Raw genomic sequence first — 26,098 nt, 5'->3', positions numbered from 1 at the left:
CACCTCTCCCACTCCTTTTGTGGTGAGGGAAACCGGGCAAACATCACTGTCAATCTGGTAGCAACAGACTGAGCCAGACAGCCCTGGTATTCCACCCTCCTGAAGATGTCCTCCAGCCCTCATTAGACACTCCTGCTCTGACCACACCTTCTCAAGCAGAAGAAAGATCGGATGAGGCATCTGGATCCTGAACAAATCAACCTTTTAATTTGACACCTGATGTCCTAGAATTTGAGTACCTCCACCTACCTCAGGAATGTATGTTAATTTTAAAGGAAGCCTGATGTACCACAACAAGGGTTTGTTATGTGGCAAAATCGAAACGGTTTGTTCGTCACTGTATTTCAAAGAACCTGGACCTGCTAAAGCTTACCGTTCAGGATATGATTACCTACCCTTTGCTCTTCAGGCCTTGCCTTCACCTCTATTCACTTACACTTAGCTGCAGTCCCAGCCTGCATACAAAGCAAACAGGAACACTTGTTCCCTCTTCAGATTCTCAAATATTACGATCTTCACAAATTGTTGGGAGGGTAGTATCCCCTTCTACAGTACCTCCTTCTCATGCGTGGAATCTCAGTGTACTCATCTCCAGGCTGATAGGACCGCCATTTAAATCAGTGTGCATTTGTGCACCCTTCAGTTTCTCTCCTGGAAGGTGGCCTTCCAAGTGGCCATTACTTCACTTAGATGTATTCGTGAACTCCAGACTGCAAGAATCCTAGATCCAGTTGCTCAAGCACAGGGTTGTCTTTAGAACCTAGTCTAAGTTTCTCCCTAAGGTGGCATCTTCCTTCCATCTTAATGAAACCATATAGCTCTCCGTCTTCTTTACACAACCAGACTCTGTTGTGGAAAGAGCACTACACATGTTGGCTATCATGAGCGCTCTCATGTACTACAAAGAGTGGACCAAGCCCTTGCATCAATAAGATCAGCTCTTTGTCTCAGTTCTGAAGTCTCAGAGGTCATCCAAAGGCAGGCATAGCTAGGTGGATAGTCAAATGTATTGAGACCTTCTATCAGAAGCAAAGAGTGTTCCAGCTGCTCCAAGGTGTGCACACTCTACCTGCAAAAAATCAACCATGGCCTTCCTAGATAACATCTCACTAGCATATATTTGTAAGGCAGCCATCTAGTCAACACCACACACCTTTACCAAGCTCTACTGTGTGTACATCTCAACTCTTCAGCAGGTCTGGATATGCCAGTTAGTGTTAAAGAACTCATTCCAGACAGCTCCGTTATAAACACGCAAGCCACAGCCTGTGGAACTCACTGCTTTACAGACTATGATAAGCATGTGTATTTTACAGCTACACATGCTACAAACGGAAAATGCTGCTTACACTGTAAACATCTGTTTGTTACATATAGTGCTGTAGATTAATATGTCCTTCTCCTCTCGAAATTGTCTTTGCTGATCTCCTTTATGTATTTTAACTTCACATTGACCTTGACTCCCCTTACTTACATTTACACTCCATGCATGTTCTCAGCCGCTGTGTGAAAAATAATCTACATCGTCGGTGCCCATGCGCAGTACACCAAGAGAAGTCACATCACATCACATCACATCACATCTCATGATTTGAGACTTCTTTGAAAAAAACAACTTGTAAACATCTGGACCCAACATTAGATGCTAAGGAGTATGTTAAACATGTGAATCTACAGCAACACTGGACGGTGCTAACAGATGCTTACAAGGAAAGTAACATTTTCCTTTCCATTTTTAAAAGAGAAAAGAAGAAAGGAAAAAGTTGTAGTAGGCATGCTGTTCTATGAAAAGGAAACAAAACTAGCTGTCACTTAGTGACGGCCAAGAACCTCCTCAATATCTGCATTTGCCAAGCGCCTAGCTATCCTTTGATCATCTTGACAGTCTGCTAAAAGACATGTGAGCTCTCATCTACCTCTCCGCTTTCATTCCCGTGGCTCCGCCTCAGGCAGGATGGTTCTTCATAAATGTATTGAACATATGCTCGAGATCTGGTTTTACAAATAAGTAACAATCATTTCTCTATCTTGGGATCTTCATTCGTGTTTAGAAACACTGAATAGAAGAGCACTGTTATTCCTTTCTAAGGCAGTGGGAACTTTCAAGTAAATGTAAGTGAGAGAAAAATTACAAATATGGCAGGAGCTAGTCTTGAACCACCGTAAACAACCTAGTATCAATTAAACTCAAACTGGGGTTCCATTATGCACTTTATAGAAATTTAAGCATTTAGAGGAATGTTTGTAAAATGCTACAGTAAATGTTTGCAGTAGTGTTTGTCTGGGCCGTCTAAGGATTCAAGCAATAACAAGAAATGGGTGAAATAGAACAGTATTGTCTGATTCCTTGAGTAAGTTGAAAATAACTGAATCTAAGCCCTTTGTGCCCATAAGCTCTTGGGTTATATTAAAAGGGATCTTGAAGCTGCACAGGACTCAAATTCTTTGCCTATCACTTTAGAGTTCTTTGAAAGTTCTGTCCACATTTAACACCCACATTTGGCCCGGACTAGAATCGCTAACGCGGGAATCTGATATCTTTCCCGACCCGCCTGAAGATTAGCATTCCAGTTCCGGTCTTGTTGCTAGCTCCGCCTCCTGATCACAGCCCTCGCATAAAATCAGCTGTGCAGTGACCGCGCACTCCGTAAGGTAACTGGCTAGCTGCCCGCATCGTTGGGACGAGGCTGTGCCTCAATTTTTAACTTTTAGGTATTCTCTGTCCTTCCTATTTGTGCAATTGTTGTGCTTTTAAAATTTAGATAACACTCACATTTGGCCCGGACTGGAATCGCTAACGCGGGGATCGGATATCTTTCCCGACCCGCCTGAAGATTAGCGTTCCAGTTCTGTTCTTGCCGCTAGCTCCGCCCCCTGATCACAGCCCTCGCATAAAATCAACCATGCAGCGTCCGCGCAGGGGGCTCCCTGCGGCGCGCCAAAGGCAAGCCCGTCGGCGCCCGGAATGCGCCGCCAGACCCCTTGGTCTTTCCAACAGGATCCCGTACTCAAAAAAAGATCTTTTAGACCTTAATATGGGTAGGTGCACTTTTCACAATATCTCCTCTACTGCTGGGTTTTGCTGCTGTAAACGCTGCGACTGGCCAGCCAGGGAGGGGCTTAACTCATTGCCAAAGGGTTTTCTCTCACAGAATATTGCTACAACAAACAACAACAAGGCTAATGGGACCGGCAGGGTTATCAATTGCCTTCTCTTTAACGTCAGATCATTGGTCAAACATAAATATCAACTGGAATGCTTAATACACACGGAAGATCCTGATGTATTATTTTTAACAGAGACTTGGGCCAATGACAGCAGTGACCCTGATTGGAACATTGGCACTCCTCCAGGCTATATGATTGCGAATGTCAACCGTGCTGAAGGAAGGGGTAGAGGATTAGCTATAATCTATAGATCCTCCCTGACCCTCCTCACCACTGCTGAGACTGTTGAGGGATCTGAAGCAATGAGTTTTATACTTAAATTTAACAACACCTCCTCTTTCTCTGGCCTACTTATATAAAGACCCCCTAGGGCAAAAGCCTCTTTCTCAGCTGCTATCCAAACCCATTTAAAGACGTGCCTGGAGCATGAGTACTACACTGTGCTAGGATATTTTAATTTCCATCTCAAGGATAACAACAATTCGGAAACGACTAATCTCCTGGAAATATTTACGAGCCACAATATGGAACAAATTGTTAGAGAACCTACACACACGGCAGGTCATACTCTGGATGGTATTTGCACTAACCATCCTAATTTGACGGTTAATCACATCACACCAATTCCATGGTCCGATCACTGCGCAGTGTATTTCACTGTTACACTTAGTACCACCATTCTCAGGAGGAGACTTAGGTCTCCTCCCAGGAAATATCGCGCATGGAAGGCAGTCACTAGGTCTGACCTGATAGGGTCTCTTGCGGACAGATCCATGGCCTGGATAGATGCAAACCAGGCGGCCATGGTCCTGCAAGATAGCCTTAATAGAGCTGCCAATAAGGTAGCCCCAGAAAGATTATTTAAAGCTCTGCAGAAAAGGGTGTCGTCACCCTGGTATTCATCAGAATTAAAAGCGGCTAAAATTTATTGCAGACGGAAAGAGCGTGCCTGGAGATCTCACTACGATGCAACCCAAAAGAAGGTCTACTGTGCGGCACTTGAGGGATATAAGAATCTTATTATTCAGACCAAATCCACCGCTTACTCCAAGAAGATACAGGACGCTGTGCATTCCGGCAGAGAACTTTTTTCAACAGTTAGCGCTCTGATGAAATGTCCTCGAGATGTAAGTTTTAGACCAGACCAAACATTTGTAGATAAACTGGCCTCTTATTTCCAAAATAAAGTACAATCTGTCTACAATGATTTAACTAATGCAGCAAACAGCACAGATAACAACCAAGATACGCTAGCCCCTATTAGCCATACTCAGGGGGGTCTACTGCAATTCTCCCCTCTCGATGAGAACATGGTGGCAGACCTGTTATTAAAAACCAAGTCGGTATCCCTCACCGATCCTTTTCCACCATATGTACTTCATCTGGTTACCTCAGAGATCAGTGTATTATAAATGCCGGTTTTGAACCAGTCTTTGACTTCATGAGTCTTTCCTTCAGTATGGAAAAAGGCTTGTGTTCGGCCGCTGTTAAAAAAGACAAAACTAGACCCCCTGGATGAAAAAAAACTATTGCCCTATCTCTTGTCTGCCTCTCCCTGCCAAACTGTTGGTGAAAACCATGAACTTGGAGCTATCTTCACATTTGGAGGTGAACAACTTGCTTGATAATACCCAACATGGCTTCCGTGCAAATCATTCCACGGAAACAGCATTAATAATGGCGGCAGAGGAAATACGAAAGGGCATGGATGAGGGAAGTAGGGTCACTTTGGTCCTCCTGGATCTAACAGCGGTCTTTGATACCGTAAGCCACCTGGTACTTATTCAAAGGCTTAGGGACTCTGGTGTTAAGGGCACAGCGTAGGATCTACTCGCCTCCTTCCTATCAGACAGAGAACAGGTTATCCTCTGGAATGGCTACCAATCAGAAAAATGTACCCTTCCAGGAGGAGTTCCGCAGGGATCCTCTCTATCACCCACTTTGTTTAATGTTTGTCGCCCCGTTGGCGATACTAATTCAACAACAAGGCGTTAAGCTAGTGTCGTACGCAGATGACACTCAGCTGATAGTGTCAGTTTCTCATTCAATTGAGGCCAAGGCAGTAGATTTCTCCTTGTGTATGTCCAAGGTCATGTCCTGGATGAATTTGAACTTTTTAAAGCTGAACGCTGCAAAAACAGAAGTCCTTGAATTTGGCCAAAAGGCTTCCATCTGGAATCAGCTTTGGTGGCCTATCTCAGCGGGGACCTGTCCGCTTCCAGTGGCCAAAGTTAGGAATCTCAGCATAGTGTTTGACAAAGACATGTCCTGGCGGCCACAGATTAATCAAGTGGCCTCAGCGTGCTTTTTCATGCTAAAAGGGCTGAGAAAGATATTGCCGTTTATCCCCTTCTTTCTCAGGAAAACAGTCATAATTGCTACCGTCCTCTCTAGAATAGATTACGGGAACGCCCTTTATCTGGGAGCATGCACGGCTCAATTGGCCAAGCTGCAATCAGTCCAAAATGCAGCAGCGAGAGTACTTCTCAACCTGCCCAAGTATCATCCTACTTCCCGCTCTATCAGTCAATTACACTGGCTTCCAGTACATCGACCGGTGGAGTTCAAGGCATTATGCTTTGTCCATAAGGCTTTGGCCGGAGATGGGGCTCTAGATCTTCAGTCCCTATTCTCTCGATATCAGCCAAGCCGTTCCCCTAGGTCTGCTGCGCAGTGTCTGGTTAAGGTTCCTAAGATTAAAAAATCACGTTGGGGAGGCAAGGGCTTCTCCCATCTGGCCTCAAGGTTATGGAACTCAGCTCCACTTCACCTCAGACAAATCACCAACCGTAGATTGTTCAGGAAGGAAATTAAGGCATGGCTCTTTACTCAATGATGCTTCAGCTAGTACCTGGTGCGTCACTTTACTCAGCGCCAAGACGCCTCGGCATTAGTGCGCTTTAGAAATACCATCAGTCAGTCAGTCAGTCACATCTAACACAGCTACGGCATATGATTTCAGTGTTGGTGGTTCACTTTTGGAACAGTGCTTAAAAAATACATTTAACCTTGGAGCAAAAAATTGCAAATCCTGCTTCTCCGAATTGAGATTTTTGAATTGTTGTGTCTGAAAAGTAGATTTCTTTGTGATGAATTTGGCAGTTGAGTGGGTTTTTGCAGTTTGAAAGTTAGCTGTGAACGCAACTTCAGGAGGTGGGCACACACAATGTTATTATTTGCTTGTGCCACAAGAGACTAGAATACACGTACACCATGCTTTAGATCAAAAACAATGAAGTGGGGTAATTACTATTGCGTAGAAAACTAGTAATAGATTATTTGCTAAAAAGTACGTGTAGAAAATGTCGAATATTACTGACCTGTTCCGCTCTTTGCATTAACAGACACCACCTAACACGTTTTTTTTGTTTGTTTATAGACCGTGTGTGTTTGTTTTAATCGTGTTGCAGTTGTTGGTAGATTTAAGATTGTTCCTCGATTGAGCTCTGTTACTTCATTTGGGTGGCTCTGAGGAGAGAGAAGTGTCCTTTTATAAACGGCATGAGACATTTTGTGTCTATACCTGTGTCTGCTGATCAGTATTGATTAATGGGTGCATTGGATTTTTTCATTGTCATTTTTGTTGATGGCATTGCATATGTCGGTGAGAGTGTGGTGTGGGGGATAACCCGTGTGGTTAATGACCAAAGATGAGAAAACTATATTTTTGGCGTTTGTGTACAAGTAGGGCTGATTAGGGTTCTTTTTTTTGTTGTTGCCTTTTTGTGTCCTTTTTTGATGTTTTCTCAAATCGCCAGGTGGGATGAGGGTTGATCCTGGGTTGCGATTGGTGTGTTTTCAGTCTTTGTTGTGTGACATACATTTTTTACATTTAGCATATTGGCCTCATACCCTCTCCCACCATGTACCTTCTGCTAGTTGATCTACACTTGCCCCTTTGCGAGTGCATTTTTCTGGGTGGGCCTGCTAACAGTTTTTGCAGTGGGTTGAGTATCAGTAAGACTGTACCGTTTAGAAAGGCCTTTGTTTGACAAACCTATTGTGCATTAACTTTTACATTTATATATTCTCTCACACTTTCATTCCCTCCTTCCCACGTCCGTCTCCGACTTGAACTTTCTCTCCTATGTGCCCTTTATCACCATACCCTCTGAAAGTTTGTTGGTGTTCAGTTTGGCCATTGACCAAATTTTACTTGTTCTATTCTGCTTAGCTGACGTGTAATCTTTCTCATCTGATAGCCAGATTCACTGTAAGCATGAATAACAGATTGATCAGTGAGGGAGAACTTAAAAAAATAATAATAAATGTAGGTTATTGATTTTATAATCAAAAGCAGTACAGCCAACGTGAGGAGGAGCTACTGTCTAGAGGACTTAAAATGTGGAATTACCACTGTGACCAGAGACACAGCTGCAGCACTTATTAGAGGAGTAAGAATTCGGAATGACGACTGGGGCCAGAGGAGCAGCTGACAGCACAGCCTAGAGCATTTAAAATGAATAACTACAGAAAGGACCAGAGAAACCGCTAGCAGCACTGCCTAGAGGACTAAGATTGAGGAATTACCACTGGGAACGGCGACACAGCTGCAGCACTGGCTAGAGGATTTAGGATGAAGAATTACCAATGAGACCAGAGAAGCAGCACTGGCTAGAAGACTTGGAAGGAGGAATTGCCAACGGGACCAGAGTAGCAGCTAGCAGCATGGTCTGGAATTTTTAGAATAAGGAATTACCACTGGGATCAGAAAAGCAGCTGCAGCACTGCCTAGAGGACTTAGAATGAGGAATTACTGCTAAGACTACAGAAGCGGCTAGCAGCACTGTTTGGAAGCCTTAGATTGAAGAATTACTGACTGGACCAGAGAAGCAGCTAGCAACACTACCTAGAGGACTGAGAATGAGGAATTACAACTCGGATTAGAGAAGCAGCTAGCAGCACTGTCTCGAAGTCTAGGAATGAGGAATTACCACGGGGAACAGAAATGCAGCTGCAGCACTGTCTAGAGGAGTGAGAATATGAAATTGCCACTGGGAACAGAGACACAGCTGCAGTACTGCCTTCAGATTTAGAATGTGGAATTACCGATGGGACCAGTTTGAAGTAAAAAGGTTACAGATTTGATACATGTATTTGTAGAACACAACAGTGTGAATTGTAGCCTTATGACAACTTTTAGCAAAGTGGAAGCTTGTCACTGACACAAACCTTTTGTCTGAAGCGGGCGCCAGGATGGAATCCAGAGATGGCCTAAGAAAGAAGAGTACTTGCCGTTTTTGTTTAGCAGCGGACCTGCATGAAAATACGAGGCACTACATTAGCATGCCAGTAAAGATTGTTATCTCAGTTACGAATTGCATATGTGTTTTTGTAAGGCACGAAGCCCTGAAGGAGGTGCTTTAAATGGGCCGGTACTCACCGGTACTGAGTACTGGCACGGACTACCGGCACTTTCTAAATTCATCACTTTGAGTACCGACACTTCTCATCTTCCGAGGAGAGTACCGTTACTCATGAAAAGGTAGGCTCGTGGCTGTGCTGGTGAGCCGGAGTGGGACATGTCACTGACAGCTGAGGCGCCGCTTCTGCAGCCCCCTCCCACCCATCAGAGCCCCAGCTAAGCTATTCAGCAGGGCTCTTTTGAATAATGTCCGGTGCTCGCCGTCATGCTGTGCTTGAAAGAGCCGGGTCGAGATTAATTTTACCTGCTAGTGTGCGCGTGTGATTTTCAAAGCGCAACACTTAAGGTAGTGAAAAGTCAGTGCAGGGTAACACTTTGAACATAAGAAATGTTATCAGACAAAAGGGTGGCGGAATCTCACACGTCCTTTCTCTTGATGTGAGTGTTAATGCCCAGACAATGTGATCGAATAGGCCCGTGGAGCGCTAATCTAACTGTTTTCTGCATTGAGGCGCCTACCTTCCTAACGCCAAATGCCTCAATTGGTCGGTCTGCTTCTTATATGCCAATGTTGTGGCAGGATGTTTCATTTCCTGCCTGCCAGCCGGGCTCCAGGGCACCCATGAAATTCCCCTGCTGCATGGATTTGAAGGAGAAAGCTGGTGTTCGAGAATCAATCACCTGCTCACCTCTTCCTGACCTCGACACGATGTTATTGCTGTGCCCAGCAGAGCCAAACTTCTGCCTCAGACTCACCACTCCATCGCGAGTCTCATAGTGAGAGCAGGTGGCACAGGCAGAGGCACTGCAGAAGGGCCGCTGTCTGACTCTCTGAAGAAGAGACAGGCTAGCGATCCACGCGGTGCCAGGCCAGCAGCTCCTCGGTGGATCGTTCAGACAGCTGTAAAGAGATCATTTAATATTCTCCTGCTGCTGACATTTAAACTGTTTGTTACAAAAATGATTAGGGGCTCCAGCACGGCATAGGTCCTTGCAAATGGGCACACTAGAGTTGTCTGTGCTGAAAATGTACTACGTTTTCTCTAAACTAGCAGTTTTGCTGATTTATTAGTAGTGCAAAGTGTTTAACATCCCTGCTTGACAGTGATACTACAAAGCAGCACCCTTTATATTCTCAGCACAGTTAGACTTGCTGAATCAGAGATAACTCATGGGATTATTGTTGCCGCTGTCGAAGTCAGAGTTTTCTCTACTGACAGTTTGCACGCTGACCAATAAGTAGCTTAGATGGTTAATGCGCCTTCAAAAAGGCATATTGTATTGTACTGTATTGTACGTGGATAGCTCAGTGAGTTGCTGTTTTTGTCACAGAGATCCCTTTGTTATATGTGGTTTGGCCGCACCAGAAGCTGAGGTTGGGGTGGAGGGTGCTGATTTTTATTGAAATTAAATAATAGCTTCAAAAGCAGCTACTGCAGAGTTTGACTTTCTTGTTGCTCAAATGAGTGAGAGTTCTGATATTTGTCTTTTTCCATTGACTTCATACCATGGTTAGGCTCCCAAGAATGTGCCCCTCTAAGTGTTACACATCTAGTTGTTGCCTGACTCTCGTAAATCCACTGAATCTATGAAAATGTCACACATAAGCAATCTGAAACATTAGCAGCTCTACTCAAATGTCATTTTTTTAAATATTTAGGATTCCCTCATTTTGCTAGGGAGAAAGTGTCACTCATATCGTTGAAATGTCACTTATAATTACAATGAAAATATGAAAATGTCACACATAGCAATCTGAAACCTTGGCAGCTCTGGGGTCCATTCTGGCCCTGTGCTGTCAACACATTCACACTATCCTCTGCATTTACGTAAACACAGAAATCCTGGCAATCCCCTGGCAGTGGCAATTAAAAAAGCCATTGTGAAGAGTATAATATGCCCTTTAACATTCCGAAGTCTTTTGTGTGTCTGCTTATGTTTGTCTGAATTTGTAAGTCTGTTTTTTGTAAGAAAAAAGTGAGAGAGAAAGAATCAAGACACTCTCAGGGGGTATTTTAAAGAAAATTGGTGGCCCTTTGTGTGTACATGTCTGCTCGGCGACAAATGTTCACAAAAAAAACGTAGTAGGGAGGGTTGGTGAGTGAGTGAGTGGATGGGTGGATGAGTGAGCAAGGGTGGAAGTGCAGATGAATGGATGGATGAGTGATTGGATGGGTGAAAGAGGGTGGATGATTGGATATAAGGGCCGATGATGGGTGGAAAAGTTAAATATTGGATGAATGAAAGAAAGGTAGAGAGGACGGATGAAAGGGTGGATGATGGATGAGTGAAAGGAGGGATTGAGTGAAAGGGTGGATGGTATTAAGGAGCGAAAGGATTGATGGATGAGTGAAAAGGGGAATAAAGAGATGGATGAGTGAAAAGATTAGTGGATAGGTTTAAGGAAGGATGGATAGGTTTGGATATGAAGGGTGGACAGACGGAATGGTGAAAATCAACTGAATGATGGATGAAAAACTGAATAGACAACAGAATGTGAACGGTAAATGGTGAACATTAGCAGGTAAATGGTTGGATGAAAGGATGAATGGATAGATCGATAGAAGAGACAAGAGATATCTTCTGGGGAGGGTCATGATGATTTGCTTCATTTGCTTGGTGCCATAAGAGCTTTGGTTTGAAGTGGGGGTATTTTCAGTTTCTTCTTACTCACTTGCTCAAAAATATATAGTATTGTGCTAAACCGCAATTAACAGTATGGCATTAAAAAGGTGCAACTATTGCAAAAAAAAAGGAAATGTTAACAAATTGTATTTCTCTTTCATTTTGTGTAAATAGTTAACCTGCTTTGTTTATATAAACACATTTATCATGTGTTTTTTGTGTGCTGCAACTATTATAGAAGTCGTTGAGTATCATCATGTCCTCCCCTTAGCCCCGCCCCTAGCCCCGCCCACTCACTACACCTCTAGCACATTTTAAGAGTACCTGCACTTATTTTTTCACATTTAAAGCACTGCCTAAAGTTAATTACATAGTGTGACGAAACATAAAATATCCTCCAATTATTTGTAGTCTGTAATACTTACAAACGCAGACAACAAAAACCAGATTTGAAAAAAGCGTTCTTTCTCGCAACGCAGAGATAATGATGGGATAAATAACTCATTCAACATGAAGTGCGCGTCCCGTGAAGCATGTGGCGCGCTTACAATTTTCAGATTTGGAGGAATAAAATCCGTAAGGCTGAGTATTTTTTAATTTAGCAGTCTAATCAGAAGCAACAAAATACCTTTGTATTCCCCTAACAATTCCCAAAAGGTAGTTTGTGAGGGAAAAAAGGTAAATCGTTATTGCTACTTCAACACCACCTCTAAAATCCTTTCCTCCCTGAACCCCAACAACCACTTCAATGATCCGCTCCCTTCAAACTATCTCGCGACCGTTGCCAAATCCATCATTCCTAGCTGGACTGCAGTAATCAACGCCTCCCTACGACAGGGATCAATACCGACCTCGCTGAAAGCAGGCCAAGTCCTACCCATTCTGAAAAAGCTGTTGCTGGACCCAGCCTCCCCAGACAACTTTAGACCAATTTCCAACATTCCGCTCCTGGCTAAAGTGCTGGAAAAGTGTGTACAAATACAGCTAAGTCACCACATCAACAACTTCCATCTACTCGATGACTGCCAATCAGGCTTCCGACCGGGGCACAGCACCGAAACCACCATGCTCCACATCGTTGATGACTCTCTTCAAGCCCTTGACCAAGACAAAACCTGTCTCCTGATCCTCCTTGATCTATCATCAGCCTTCGACACGGTCGACCATGAGATGCTACTCAAACGCCTCAAACTTACGATGGGATTAGATGGCACAGTCCTTGACTGGTTTAGTTCCTACCTCCACAACCGATCTCAGAGATTCCTAATCAATGGCGAACTGTCCGCTCCCTCAGTGGTCACGGTGGGAGTCCCTCAGGGATCAACATTGTCCCCCACCCTTTTCAATCTCTATCTGGAACCCCTTGCCAAAGTCCTGCGCACTGCAAATATCTCCTTCCATATGTACGCTGATGACACTCAGATCTACATAAAAATCTCATCTCTTGCAGAGATCCTCACCCTGAATGAGTCCCTGAAGCTGACAGTCAGATGGCTCTCCTCCAATCAACTCAAACTCAATGCTAAGAAAACTGAGTTCCTTCTAATCTCCCTGCCCAAGAGCAACCCTGGGATCCAGACATGGATTAAAGCTATCACAGCCTTAAACTGTTTCCCGACCATTGTGACTTCGGCCAAATCTCTGGGAATTACCTTGGATTATAACCTAAATATGCGAGACCACATCAACGCAATGGCAAAATCTGCCCGATTCCACCTGAGCTACCTATGGAAATTGAAACCCTTTCTAGACGCTCCTGACCTAAAACTCGCAGTCCAATCATTAGTCATCTCTCGACTGGAATATGGTTGCTCCACCCTCTCTGGCTTACCCAAGATCTCGCTGGCACCCTTAAAAGCCTGCCTCAACGCAGCCGCCAGACTACTTACAGGCTCAAAAAAATTCGATCACATCACTCCTCCCTTGAAAGCGAAAACTGGCTCCCCTTCGAGGCTAGGATTCACCTCCAGCTGGCATGCATCACGCACAATGCCCTACACTCTAACTCCCCTGCGTATCTTGCACAGAAGCTTGTGTTATCCGGAGGAAACAAAAACTCACGATTGGCCAAGGCCCTCCTGCTCCGGCCTGCACGCTTTAGGAAAACAAAAACCTACAATCGGGATTTCGCCGGGACTGCACCAAGAATATGGATCTCCCTCCCTCCCGACATCAGAAAAATCCCCTCCTTCGCACGCTTCAAAAAAGAGGCCAAGTCCTTCCTCATGGGTAAATTCCTTGGCTAAACTCGTTCCCACAGGCACCTGAGAGACTATTGCCTTATCCTGTGACCTTGTACATTACTCTTGTAATTAGTGTAATATTTTTGTCCTGCTGTATAGCTTATCCTATCCCTCAATGTACAGTACCTGTATGATATCCCGCCTACCAACGACCCCTTGACTCTGTATGCTCTCCGATGTACTAATCTCCTGTGTTTTTTTGTTATGACCTGCCTTGACCTTGTATTACTTCTATGAATCTGTAAAGCGCTCTGATACCCTCACCGGTCATGTTTGCGCTCTATAAAACCTTAAAATAAATAAAAACCTTTTATTTAATTACTTCTGGAAAAACGGTCTAAAAGCAAAAGATTTGTAACCCATGCGTGCTGCATAAATCAGAACAAAACTACTAAATACTTTGTAAAATAGAAAACTTGAAGTGTTCATCTGAGAAGTGACGTGTGTGGGTTTGTGTTTATTTGAAGCATTCTACGCTCTCATCTAATGTCCGTTGTAGAACTTCTTATTTGGGACCAAAATCCTGATTGTTTTTGAGCTGCCGTGAATTGTGTACCGCACTGAGTGTAAAATGTTCCTTCCGCTTTTGATACAAAAAAAGCATGCTTTTCAATAAAGTGCACAGCTTTTGTTTAAAATGAAGTTGTAAATTTGGTCTTCGACCTCAAAGCCACCTCCCTACAGTTGTTCTTTTGCTGAAGCTCCCATACGCGTTAAATACAAAAACTATGCATGCAATGTGAAGAATAACACCTGAAAAATTCCTTTTATTTTTCCCCTGTCAAACGTGTCTTAATTTGTGAATTGGTTTTTGCTTGTCACATACATGTTTCTGGTCATTAATTGTTGCCAACATGCTAAATTAAATTGAACAAGCATTTACAATACAATAGGTCTCGCATTTGCGAGAGTTTGAGCTATTGGCATTGTAAATGACAATGCCTTTTGTTTATGCGTTTGAAAACCTGCAGACTGTGTGTAATTAAGCACTTTGTACTTACAGCCCTTGCTTATGAGAGGCAATGCTGGCAGTCTCTTTTACTGACAGCCTTGCTTCTCGTAAGCAGGACTATACGTACAAAGTGCGTGTTTATGCACCGCTAGCAGGTTTTCAAAACCAATTAATAAAAGACATTTTAGCTCCAATAGCCAATAGCTCCAACTCTCTCAAATGAGACCTATTGCATTTCAAATGCTTGATAGTTCACTAATTGTTCATGTTTAAAACAGTCACTTATATTAAGTGGTTCTTAGTGCAGTGCTATAATGGGACAGGTTAATGTCAAATCTCGCACGCGTCAATACACTTTCTTTAATTCTTAAGAGACTTTGTTATATTTTACGAGATGTTTGTTGTAATATTTACACAGCAAACATTTTCAGGGCTTGGCTCGTGTACGGGCTCTCTCGAGTCTCCCTCTTAATTTGCAGCCTCATCCACCTCAAACTTGACGTGCAATGGGGAAATAGTTCTGACAGTGGGAATTTGATAAATCATACTGGTATGACGAAAAAGAAATCAAATCTGGCTCGTACCATGTTCACAAAGGTAGAGCACAGTTAGAGCAAACAGACACTGCCAGAGCAGCACCTCCGTGTGACCTCAGCCCACACACTGGCTCGGTGCCTGGCTGCTCGGAGGAGGACGGACCGCACTTCTGTGCGAGGAGAGCTATCTGCAGAGTGAAGAACCGCCAGGCACCGGCCTCCCGCCCTCCCACACGTCCTGGAAGTAGCCTCCCTCCACCAGGGGCACCACAGGGCTCAGCTAGGACGGCCCTCCACAGACCATGGAGCTTCAGAGGTGCCGCAGGCAGGGGCCAGACACCGTACACCTGCCAGATGAGGTGGCCAAGAATCCGCAGAGCCCTATGGCTGCCACAGGCCCGCGTTGGGCTCTCTGTGGGGTGCCCTCAGCTGCGCGGGCCACCCTGCGCCAGTGCTACGTGGCTGCTGTTATAGTGAACTGGAGCTACCAGCCTCTGGATGAGGGCCATGCCAGGTAAAGAGGGACCTCTGACCCTGCTCAGCCGCTAGGGGCAGAAGAGACCAAAATTAGACGCCATTGTGGGTCAGCTAACCTTTGTTAACAACTGGGGAGGAGTGGAGGTCAGGCTGATAACCTCTCCCTATCAAACACGAGATAAGCGATGTAAATATGGACACATGAACTCAGGCACACACTTTTTGTGCACACATACATTCATTTTGGGTGAGTTTAAAACTGACCTGTGGGATCAATTCCCTGATTGTAAGACTCTGGGCCGACGACATTAATGCTAGTCGGTGGAGCTTAGCATTGAAGGAAATACTTCAGTAGGACACTTAAGATCTACAAACGCTTCTTGCATTAGTACGTGTGAATCACTTCAGGAAATTAAGAAGTGAAACAAGATTGTCACAAACTCACATAAATATCTTTGTTAATCGACCCCCATTGGCTTTATTAAAAAAAAATGGCTATGGGTGTAGGTAAGAGATTGGTTGTGGCCTGCATACATACATCTGGAAACATTGTCAACTTCAAGAGTTTGTGGGTATTCATAACCGTATTGGGGCCCCAGCCTAAAGATGTGTGCGCAGAACCGAACTTCTGTATTCAGTGTCTTCACTAAGGCACATACAGGTAACTTGCAATTTCTCCAAGTTAATGTATAGGCTACAAACAGTGAAGCTCAGAATCCGAGATAGGCTTTTAAAGCTTACTTTTTCCGAGTTGTGTTCCCTGCAGTTCATGCACTGATTTGGTGAAATTATGAGTTAAATGTATGCACTTTGGAAATTACAAGAGGAACAAGGGAAAGTGGAAGAGAGCCATGCGTGCATTGTAGGCACGCCGTGAGTGTGCACATCTGCGTGGCCTGCGGTGCCTGCAGACTTCGCCGTACTCGAATGGGTGCTGCACAGCTCGTGCGGCCCAGGGAGGGGGCCGTCAAAGCAGCTGAGTTGGAATTGCTAGCTGCTATTGCGCTAGATCACGGGGAGCCCTCACCTGTAATACCGTCATAACCGTCCTGCCAAACTCAGACGCCTTTCTTCCACCCTGCGTACCAGCTAGGTTCGGGGACATGGAGAATATGAAGCTTGAGTTTCCACCCCTGCTGCGGTTTGGAGAGGACTCAGAAGTAAGAACCCCAGAGGTGCTGCTGCTGATCAGGGGTGTTGTGGGTACTTGTGAATGATGCCAAGGTGTGCTGTGATTGCCGGAGAGAGGAGCTCTTACTTCGGTGCGCGTTGACAGTCCGGCAACCGGAGGCTACCATATTACAGAGACCAATTTGAAAAGCTGTCTCTTTGGAGCTGACGGGGGAAGGGAAAAGTGAAAGTAACGCTGCATGAGGCTTGCGAGGAAGGGGGACAGGAGACGTGCACACCGCGTGACTGTACGTGCACGTACACAAGCTCCAATCGCCCTGCGCGTGCCCATCTCATGTCTCACTTCCGAGGCAAGTCAGCAACAATAGATCCCGCTGGCGACAGTGATTCGCACTGCATCGCCAGGTGCGAGACCTAAAAAGGTGCACAGTGTCCCATGGCGACATCAGTAATGAAAGGGTGGCTGCTGTGAAGCGAGATCCGCGCTGATCAAATTAAGCAAAACTTGTTCAGTTGTGGGAAGTACTTTAAACGCAGTCAACCCCCCCAAAAAACAGATGAAAACAAAAGAAAAGCACTTATCCTCCTAATGCGGCTGCAAAGATGAAATAATATGAAGCAGGCTTCCGTGAAGCGTATGCAGTGCCTGGTCCCAATTTGAAACCCAACAAGCAATCTGATTTTGTAAGGAGGTATTTTGAAAGAAAACCAGCAATTCTTAGAGAAAGGCTGTTGCGCAACTTGGAACTTGGAAACCTGGTTTGAGTCTAGCGTTAGTTCTCCTGTGCCTACCATAGAAACCAACCAACCAACCAAAGCAAAATGGAACAAACATTGGCATAGTCAATAGGTCTCCCCTTTCGGACCTTATAAGTGTTTAGCCATGCAACAGTTGATGTTGTTGCACCAAGAATATTGTCCTGCATAACTAAATACTTATTGTAGAGAGGAAGAATGGGTTTAGATTAAAGGACAGGAAGATGTGGTGTTCATGCGTGTCTGATTTTAAATGAGTATTTTGATTTTCTAGTTCCCGGTGCAAACAGGTCAGGGGAAACAAACCCAGACAACAAACAACCCTTGCACTGGTATGGGGAGGCCTATACCAAATAGATAAGAACCAAGTCCTTTGCACACGTTCGTATAGTAATAGGTCCTGATGTCAGAACTCAACATTAAAGCCAGTTTTCAATCAAATCAATGAATCTTAAAAATACAGTTTTGTGCGTAGAAAAGATTTATAGGTCATTCTTGATCAGTACATTTAAACAATAGCCATCCACACGTGTTTCGTCAGACCGTGTGGAAGATGTGACTCATCAGGGCTGCGATTGTCTGTTGTATTGGTGATCGCAGAGGCCGTGTTTTCAGAAAACCGTCTGCGAGTGGTCGAAACAATGGAATGTCCGTACCCTGCTCAGCGGGAAATCACACATGGGATGATCAGGACGGGTACGTCCGATATCGGAGGCATGGATCTTGGGTCTGAACTGAGGACCGCACTGATCTGTGCGGCGAGTGTCCAGGTGAGACCTAAAATGGAGTGCAACCTAACAAACCGAAATAGACAAAGTGGCAATGATGCGTGTAACTGGGTCAGTCGAAAGATGCAAGAACCAACCACTGAGAGGAGGGATACATGAGATTAATTAGCCACAGAACGGAAAAGAAATTTGAAAAGCACACACAGGAAAAAATGCCAACCAAGGGGCGTGCTGCTCTGAGGAGATGCACCATGTCTCGAACAGCGCATGCGCTGCTTAGGCAAGACCTAATAAGAACACTACTGTTCTAGAGATGGATGCCGAGGACAATTTGAAGTAATGAGCAGTTTGTAGAATTTTGTGGTGGTGTGACCTTGTGAAAGAAACATTTGTAATTTCGGAATGAGTTGAGAATTAGAGAGAGGACCAATTTTAGTGATCTTAGCTTTAATTTTGAGAAAGTCTTAAAGGTCTAGATTAGACTGGTTATGTTTATGTTGTAAAGACGAGAAAGGTAGCAGACCGGAGGTATTGTATAAGTTAGACATCGTAATCCCTTTGGCAGCCCTCAAATGTCCAAACTCACAAGAGTTGTGAGTGAATAGTTCTTGTTATACCAGAGGGACGTCCTAGTTGAAGTACGGATGGTAGTTTCCAATAACAAGTCAATGGGAAGCATAGCGGCTAGTGTGTCCCTAAAAATTATATGGGATTGGCAGTAGGGATAGTTTGACATTGTCAGAGAGGATGAGAGTGGAAAGGGGTGGCATATAAGCAGTCTCATCCTCTAGCCAGAGAGGTTTGAGTAGAGGATTAGGGTCAAACCACCTTGCGCCTTGGGAGGCCAAGTAAACTATTTGATAAGTGGCCCAATCCGGGAACATAGGGGAAGGAGGGAGGGTCAAAGGGCCCCAGCCTACTCTGGCTTCTTAACATTGAGTTCAATAGGATAAATAGATACCATGGGTTACCCAGACTGAGTAGAAAATGTGGCATTTATTAAGAATTAGAGTATTTGAAAGCATTGCTATTCATGTATATTGTATTATGGCATGCACATTCATCTGGATATGAACCATTTAAACCTCCCTTGGTGTTACGTCCCGTTTTTTTTTTAAAGGTCTTTGATGTACAGTGAAGCAAACAGGCGGGAGACTTTCACATCATGGCCTCATTCGGGGTATAGGTGGGCTCAACCTGATCCAATGGCTCAAGCAGGGTTCTATCACCAGGTAAACTTAAATCCGCATTTCATTTTTATTACAATTGTACAATGGTTTTAATGACTAGTTAGAAGTTAAATTGAATTTTTTTTATTAGTTCTTCCTGTAGCCAGTGTATCATCTTCAATGTATTGTATTCCTTCTAGCATGTTCCGCAATTTAATATGACCTATCTGGTGTTCTGATATTCAAGTACATCCCTTTATTTAGTCAAGAGTTTTATATTTCTTATTACAAAAGTCATACTACTGTGTGTAACCTTTTAAACATGGCTGCAAATATGTTAACCGTGGAGAATTTACAGCTGGACATTAACGTGCTTACTTATTTTAGCCTTTTCAGTGGTAAATCTTGTCAAATGGATGTTTTACTTTTTCTGGTCTGTTCAAATAGTCCTGTTCACTGAAAGCGTGTTCTCAGGATTTGAGATTTTTTTTTTTAGTTGGCTGTTGATTAGTACAAGCTGCTGCCATTGGCTGCAGTATATCTGAAAATGTGCTGCCTCGCAGTATCGTTGCCCCTAATTATGTTTGGTATATATTGTCTGGTTCAGATTCACATAGTGTGCACTCTCCGGTCATCTAGTGTTGGATTCAGAATATAGTACTTAATTTTTTATTGTTTTGGCCTTAGGCAGGAGTTGAATGACTTGAGACCATTTATCCTGACAAACAGCCCTGATTTCTTTTTTTTCATCACTATCTGATTCAGAGCTGTGTGTTCTCCTTGTATATATGCATACATCTGTTCAGAAGTCACACTGATGATCAGAAGCCCTTTTTGAAACACATCTTTCGAGCAGTACCTAATGATTTTCAATTAGTACTTCAATTTTTTTTCTTTTTCTTACATCGAAGAGAAAATGATATGAGAATGATTGCCCAGGGATCACTTCTTGAAGTTGGAATTTTTGGAGTAAAGCACCTAAGGGGGAGGGATGAATATTTATTTTGTGCTGCCCATGGTTATATTTGTGGTTGATCGACTACCATACTTTGCCCACAGAGAGCCACAAAATGTTCTCTGAAGTCTCCTCCTCTGAATTTACACACACTGGTCAGAAAAATGATCACTGTCATTAAAGTTCAAACTGTTTCAGATGATGAAAAACGGTGAATGATGTTAGACTAGGGTGAATGGCTTAAATAAACAGCTGTCCCCTAGCTGTTGTGTTAACCTTGATAGACCTTAAGAAAGAGTGATGTCGAAAGGAGGTCTTCAGTGGTCCTTTAACTGAAAGTAGACCTTGAAATTCAAATATTTCTGAGCAAGATAATGATTCTTGCACCACACTGTTCCAGAAAATATGACATTGCATACTGATGTGAGAGAGAGAAATTATTGTTCTTCAGTATTAGTGATAATCCTGGGTCTAGATCTCAAATAACTTAAAAATTATAATACAAAATTGACAAGCCTGTAAAAAGTTCACTTTTTGTTTAAGTAGTAGCCTCAGAACTGTTCTCTTTTTAATTTTTTTAAATTTCTATATAACGAAGAACCTGAACGTGGCTTAGGAACACACTAATATAGAACGCCATGCTTTTAATCACTCATTGTCAAGGGCACTTGGCTGTCAAAAGGGCAAGAGAATGGAAAGCAGGAAGTACTCTGTAATGGTGGGCAAAAAATGGAAGGGGGAGAGGATGTATGAAGTAATAATGACACTACTCCCCCACTTGAAGACCAGGAATCATCAATGGCTCAGTTTTCCCCTCTAATGAGGCCTAATCGTACCAAGCAAAGTTTGAGAGTCCTTGTGATCATGGATTGCCTGGCGACGGAGGACAGTGCAACATTCTAGTGGAAGTGCTCGCAATAAGTGATTCAGCCATTACTTATCCTTGTTCATGACTATCACAATGTTTACCAAAGACCCCCTTTCTACTCCTATTTAAGCGTGTTCCACTACCCCGAGGATGGAATGTTTGTATAAGGCAGCTCCTCAAGATTTTGTCTTTATCACAGTTTATGTGCATTCACACTCAGTAGGGGTACGTGCAGCTAAAAAAAAATCCATTAATCTGGGTGATTCAGAGACACCAGCCCCTCACTCGCTCAAAAGCAAGGCAATAGAGTTAATGCAGCTGTTTGCAGGGTAACCCCAGAAGGGCAACATGATATGGAGAATTATCAGTCATCCAGTATTTGGTTATCTTTCATAGATTCACTTACTTGAATCATTCCCCATCGAAGTGGGAGCACTACGGTAATATAAATAAAGCAGTATTTAAAGAACTTCCATAGGCTATCGTGGAGGCAACCATGCATTTGATTTGCAATCTGCCTTTTTTTTTCTAAAAAAAGGACCAAACTTAAATACAACCAATCTGTAACCAGCCCCCTCTAGAACCTTCCCATGTGATTCTGAATCACGTAAAAAAAATTCACCACAAGTAGTGTGTGAAGGGAGTATCCCTGAGCTCTGCTCAGTTCTTAAACATTTCTCTCAGATACGTCTCATTTTTCTTACTGGACAATGTCTGATAAGAAAGGACTATTTCACCCTTGCGAATCCTGTGGGGAAAAAAAGGTTCACATTGATGATGCCCACAAGGATTGCATCTGTTGCCTCTATCCTCATCATGAGGCAAAATAATGTAAAATATGCTGCACCTTTTCATCTAAGACTCTTGGAGATGGAGAAGGCAGACTTATGTTGTTGCAAAAGAAGACACAAGGAGCGTCTTCTAATGTGGAGAGCGACACTTCCTCTAAATCCCCTAAGAGGCCCAGGTTGCCTAAGGGTCAGTCTGAGGAGGTCAAGAAACACCCTAAAACCTCTCATCTGACCAAAGAAACTCGAAAAAGGGTGAAGGAACCTAAAGTCTCCTCTGAGATAGTTTTGCCACAACATTCTGGGACTTCTAAGGCGAAACTGGAATCTTCAGGAGTTTCCAGGAGTAAATCCAGCCACAGATCCCTGTCTGCGTCCGTTTCACTGTCGATGCGTGTTTCTTCAGCAGCACTGACGATGACTACTCTCTTGTTGTCGAGATCGTCGACAGCACCTACGACATAGACGGCGAGCATCAACGCCCCAATACCGTTGACACTATCCTTACCGTCAATGAAGACCTCAGCGATGTGGTTGCCATCATTGGCGACGACGACACCATCACCGTCGACGAAGGCTTCAATGACATAGACGATTTTGCTGTCGATAAGAAAATCAGGGTCACCGATGGTCCCATCGTCGACTGACCCAGCGACGAAGTTACTGCAAATGCAGTCCACACCATCCAGATTGTCCAGAACATCGCTGCAGCCTGGATTCCAATCACCAGGCAAGAATTCACCTATGCTCCCATATCACCACTTAGACACAGAGGGAATGGATGATGATGGTCCCTTTGCAACTGCTCATAGTCCTTCTGAACTTAATGTCAAGTGTCAGGATGAGGACTATTATGATGAGGAGCAGTACTACCAACACTGCACAGTTCCTCAAACACAATATCTGCATTTTAGATATTATGTTGATCTACCAAGGCAAGAAATTGCTCAGTTACCTTCTTCAATGCATGACTTACAGGCCATGCTCACGCACTACAGAAAAAGGTTTCCGCCCCAAGAGGAAAACATTACTGGGCTGCCGCCTCCATCAGCACCACCTGTAGCACAGGCTTACACCAATTCTGTCGCCTCCTGCTACTCCTAAAAGGACGCCACGTCCCATTATGCCTGTTCCTCCGAGAGAAGATCCATCCTCTTCTGAAGAAGAGCCTGAAGAGGGAGAAATTCACGATCCTCCTTCACCCACTGATGAATGGGATAACTATATTATACCTACACCATCCCCTCCTCCTTGTTCTTCTGACTCCCCTCCAGAGGACATTGGAGGTCTTCATAATCTGATTGACAGTGCTATGTCCAGATTTAATCTGCCCACAATAGTGAAGTGATTAGATTGTTTCCTTTATGACTTTACAGAACAATCAAGGAAATCGTTAAGATCTGTACCCATTATAGACCATATCTGGCAGAAAGGACTTAAAGTAATTAAATCACCTGCCTCTGTAGTGCCTGTACTACCAAGATTAGATAAAACACTTTCACAAGACACTTCTTTTATGAATTCATTTTGAAATATTATTTGCACTACCTGCCATCCACTAAGGGTGCTTACTTATTTTACATTACTGCTTGTTATTCTGATTCAAGCAGGTGAATCTATGAAAGGTACCCAATACTGGATACAAAATAAGTTACTTTCCTGTAACTGCAGTTATCCAGTATTGGTATCTTTCATAGATTCACATGCAACCCACCCTTCTCCCTGGAGAGTCTCCCCTTACACTCCGGTATTACTATCAACACTTGTGCTGGAAAACGATGGATTTGGGCCCAGTTCTTTGGACTGGGGTGAGTGTGTGACATTGATCCACATTCGGTCCATCACCTGTTTTGTTTGCATATTCCGCCCTAAGTGCGCTGGGGATGCCCAGACGTGGGTCCCAGGCACTCCACACCACTGGAGTCAAGCTAGCCGGGCTGATGAGAGGTGTTACCTCGAAACCGGTCCGGTCCTCGGATGCTTGATTCCGTTCTGGGAAGGACATGGCTTTTGTAGTTCGGACTGGACTGTTCCCATGGGGCACAGGGTCAGAGCTGATTTGCATATCGCCATTGTCTAACCCAGGGTGGTGTGGAGTGCAAAAAAACGATGGATTTGGGCCCAGATCTTTGGACTGGGGTGAGTGTGTGACATTGATCCACATTCGGTCCATCACCTGTTTTGTTTGGAAAATCTGAGGGATTCAGCCTCTCTTGGGGAGGTTATAGAGGGTGTTGGTTACTGGTTGGTTGTATTTGTGTGGTCCTTTGATTTAGATAAGGAGGTAGATAGGCTATTAAATGCATGGTAGCCTCCGTGATAGCATATGGAAGTTCTTTAATTACTGCTTTATTTATATTACTGTGAGACTCCCACTTCGACGACAGGGAATGATTCAAGCATGTGAATCTATGAAGGATACCAATTCTGGATAACTACCTTTACAGGTAAGTAACTTATTTCTTCTAATCCACTGCTTAGAAAATATGGTAACTTCACTCTGATTTGTTCCAGATGTGCAACATAGGCCAGGAATGGAATGTACAAGCGAAAAATTGCTGCCGATTTGTTAGGATTCAGATGCTACAGATAAAGCAGTTTGGCAAATGAGAACAAGCCTATTATTGGGACGATATGCATAGCTCAGGGTATCTGAATATATGCCAGAAGTTCAGATACAATTATTAAGCATACAGTTTGATGAAGAGCTCTTGTTTGTTTTTGATGGAGTTATGAAAAGTGCTCTACAACATCAACCTTATTTTTTTAGGACACCAGGATGATTGCAGGCACGTGAGTATAGTTTGCCATAGCAAACTCACCAAAGCGTTAAACGGAAGACACCGCGTTCTTTACAGTAGCCAAATCAAAACATGAGCCAGAGGACCCAATGATATAGGGATATCTGTCATCAAATTAAGAAGTGGTATGATATAGAACTACAATTTTCCACTGAGGTATCAAGCTACTAGCAAAACCTGATTAACATGTTTGCTAGAGGAAGTAGTCATTCAGCAAAAGATAACTAGGGGATGTTAGGAGCATACAGTCAATTTATTTCAACGAAGGATGGAACAAAAGTCCCAACATTAGATATCAAGACTCTAAACTTAAATATAGAGCACTTCAGTTTCAGATGATGAGGATTCAAGACTTAATCCTGCTTCTATATTGAGGGGATTTCCTGTACACTCTAGTCCTCTACAATCGCTATATCCATATTTAGATGCATCAAGCTTATTGAAGATACCTAGTTTGAGGTGAGCAATTTTTTTTAAAACCCTTTTGTATTGACGCACACCAACTAGAGCATATTATAGCAGCATACATGCACAGGACAGAGTACAGTTGGAAACCGGATTATGTCCAAAATCAAATTCTTATGCATGGTAGCTAAGTGTTCATGTTGCAGGGTTGTTTTTGATAATAAAAACTAACGACTAAGTGAGGAAGATTAGCCTTACCCACCTAACCCCAGGGAGTCTCACCAAGAGTCATTTACAGGTCTAATAGCAAGGGTAGGAAAATTGAAAATCTGAATTCTCCAAATGAGGGGGGCATTGCGAGTCAGGAGATTAATCAGACCAAGCAACACAGCAGAATGGGGGAAGACTAAGGGACCGAGAATATTGGAGGGGCAGGGCGGCGGTGGATCTGTCCTTTAAACACACCTCAGCGAAAGTGTTTAGGTGGGTTTGGATCCCTCAGTACGCTGAGACACAAAATCACAAAGGATCAGATCTCAGTGGTCCGCAAGTGGTATTGTCCGGTTTGTGGTGAGAGATAAGGACCAATTTAAGTTACTAACAATTGTGATATCTGTTGCAACAGTGTTCAGCATATTTCTTTTGATGATAACACATTTGAATTACCATTCATCATTTGACTGTTTGTTGATAAAATAAACTCCAAGACATTTCATTCATGCCAAACAGGAGCAGAACAATCCTCTTGCACTACAGTTTTGCTTTTTTTCTTCAATAGAACCAAACAGCTTCTTCAGCCATACTAGATGCAAAATTAAAGTTATCTGAAGGAAACAGTTAGTTATAGATTCCTTCCTTTAGAATAACCCCCATGCATCAGACTGCACCCGGAAAGTTTTTTGTCCGCAGTACCCCTGTGCGTCGGAACGTGGCGTCGGTCAACGACTCGTTCGCCGTTGGTGTCGTGGTCGCCGGGATGACGTTGCAGTAGCTACATAGACGCTTCCCTCGCGTGCTGACATTAGTTCTTTCTTTTTCCGCGCCAGCAAGCGCAGAAACCCAGAGAGAGGGGCACCCCAGGTCATTTTTTGACTGACTTTTTCTCGACTTTTGTCGACACCGTTTTTGAGT

At 43.7% G+C, this 26,098-nt stretch overlaps 1 protein-coding gene across 6 annotated transcripts in view; it reads left to right on the top strand.

Moving 5' to 3' along the window:
• The window catches only part of BIRC6 (baculoviral IAP repeat containing 6), a 2,386,688-nt gene that overhangs the window by 87,254 nt on the left and 2,273,336 nt on the right, over positions 1-26,098 (top strand). For all 6 annotated transcript variants that reach the window (XM_086926902.1, XM_086926900.1, XM_086926901.1 and 3 more), the window contains exon 5: positions 19,102-19,213. In XM_086926902.1, the coding sequence (XP_086783028.1) occupies positions 19,102-19,213 (112 nt within the window). The remainder of the gene's footprint in view (positions 1-19,101; positions 19,214-26,098) is intronic.

The sequence above is a fragment of the Lissotriton vulgaris genome, chromosome 6 (assembly GCF_964263255.1).
Source record: "Lissotriton vulgaris chromosome 6, aLisVul1.2, whole genome shotgun sequence".
NCBI classification, from domain to species: domain Eukaryota; kingdom Metazoa; phylum Chordata; class Amphibia; order Caudata; family Salamandridae; genus Lissotriton; species Lissotriton vulgaris.
This window is presented reverse-complemented; position numbering and strand designations above follow the sequence as displayed.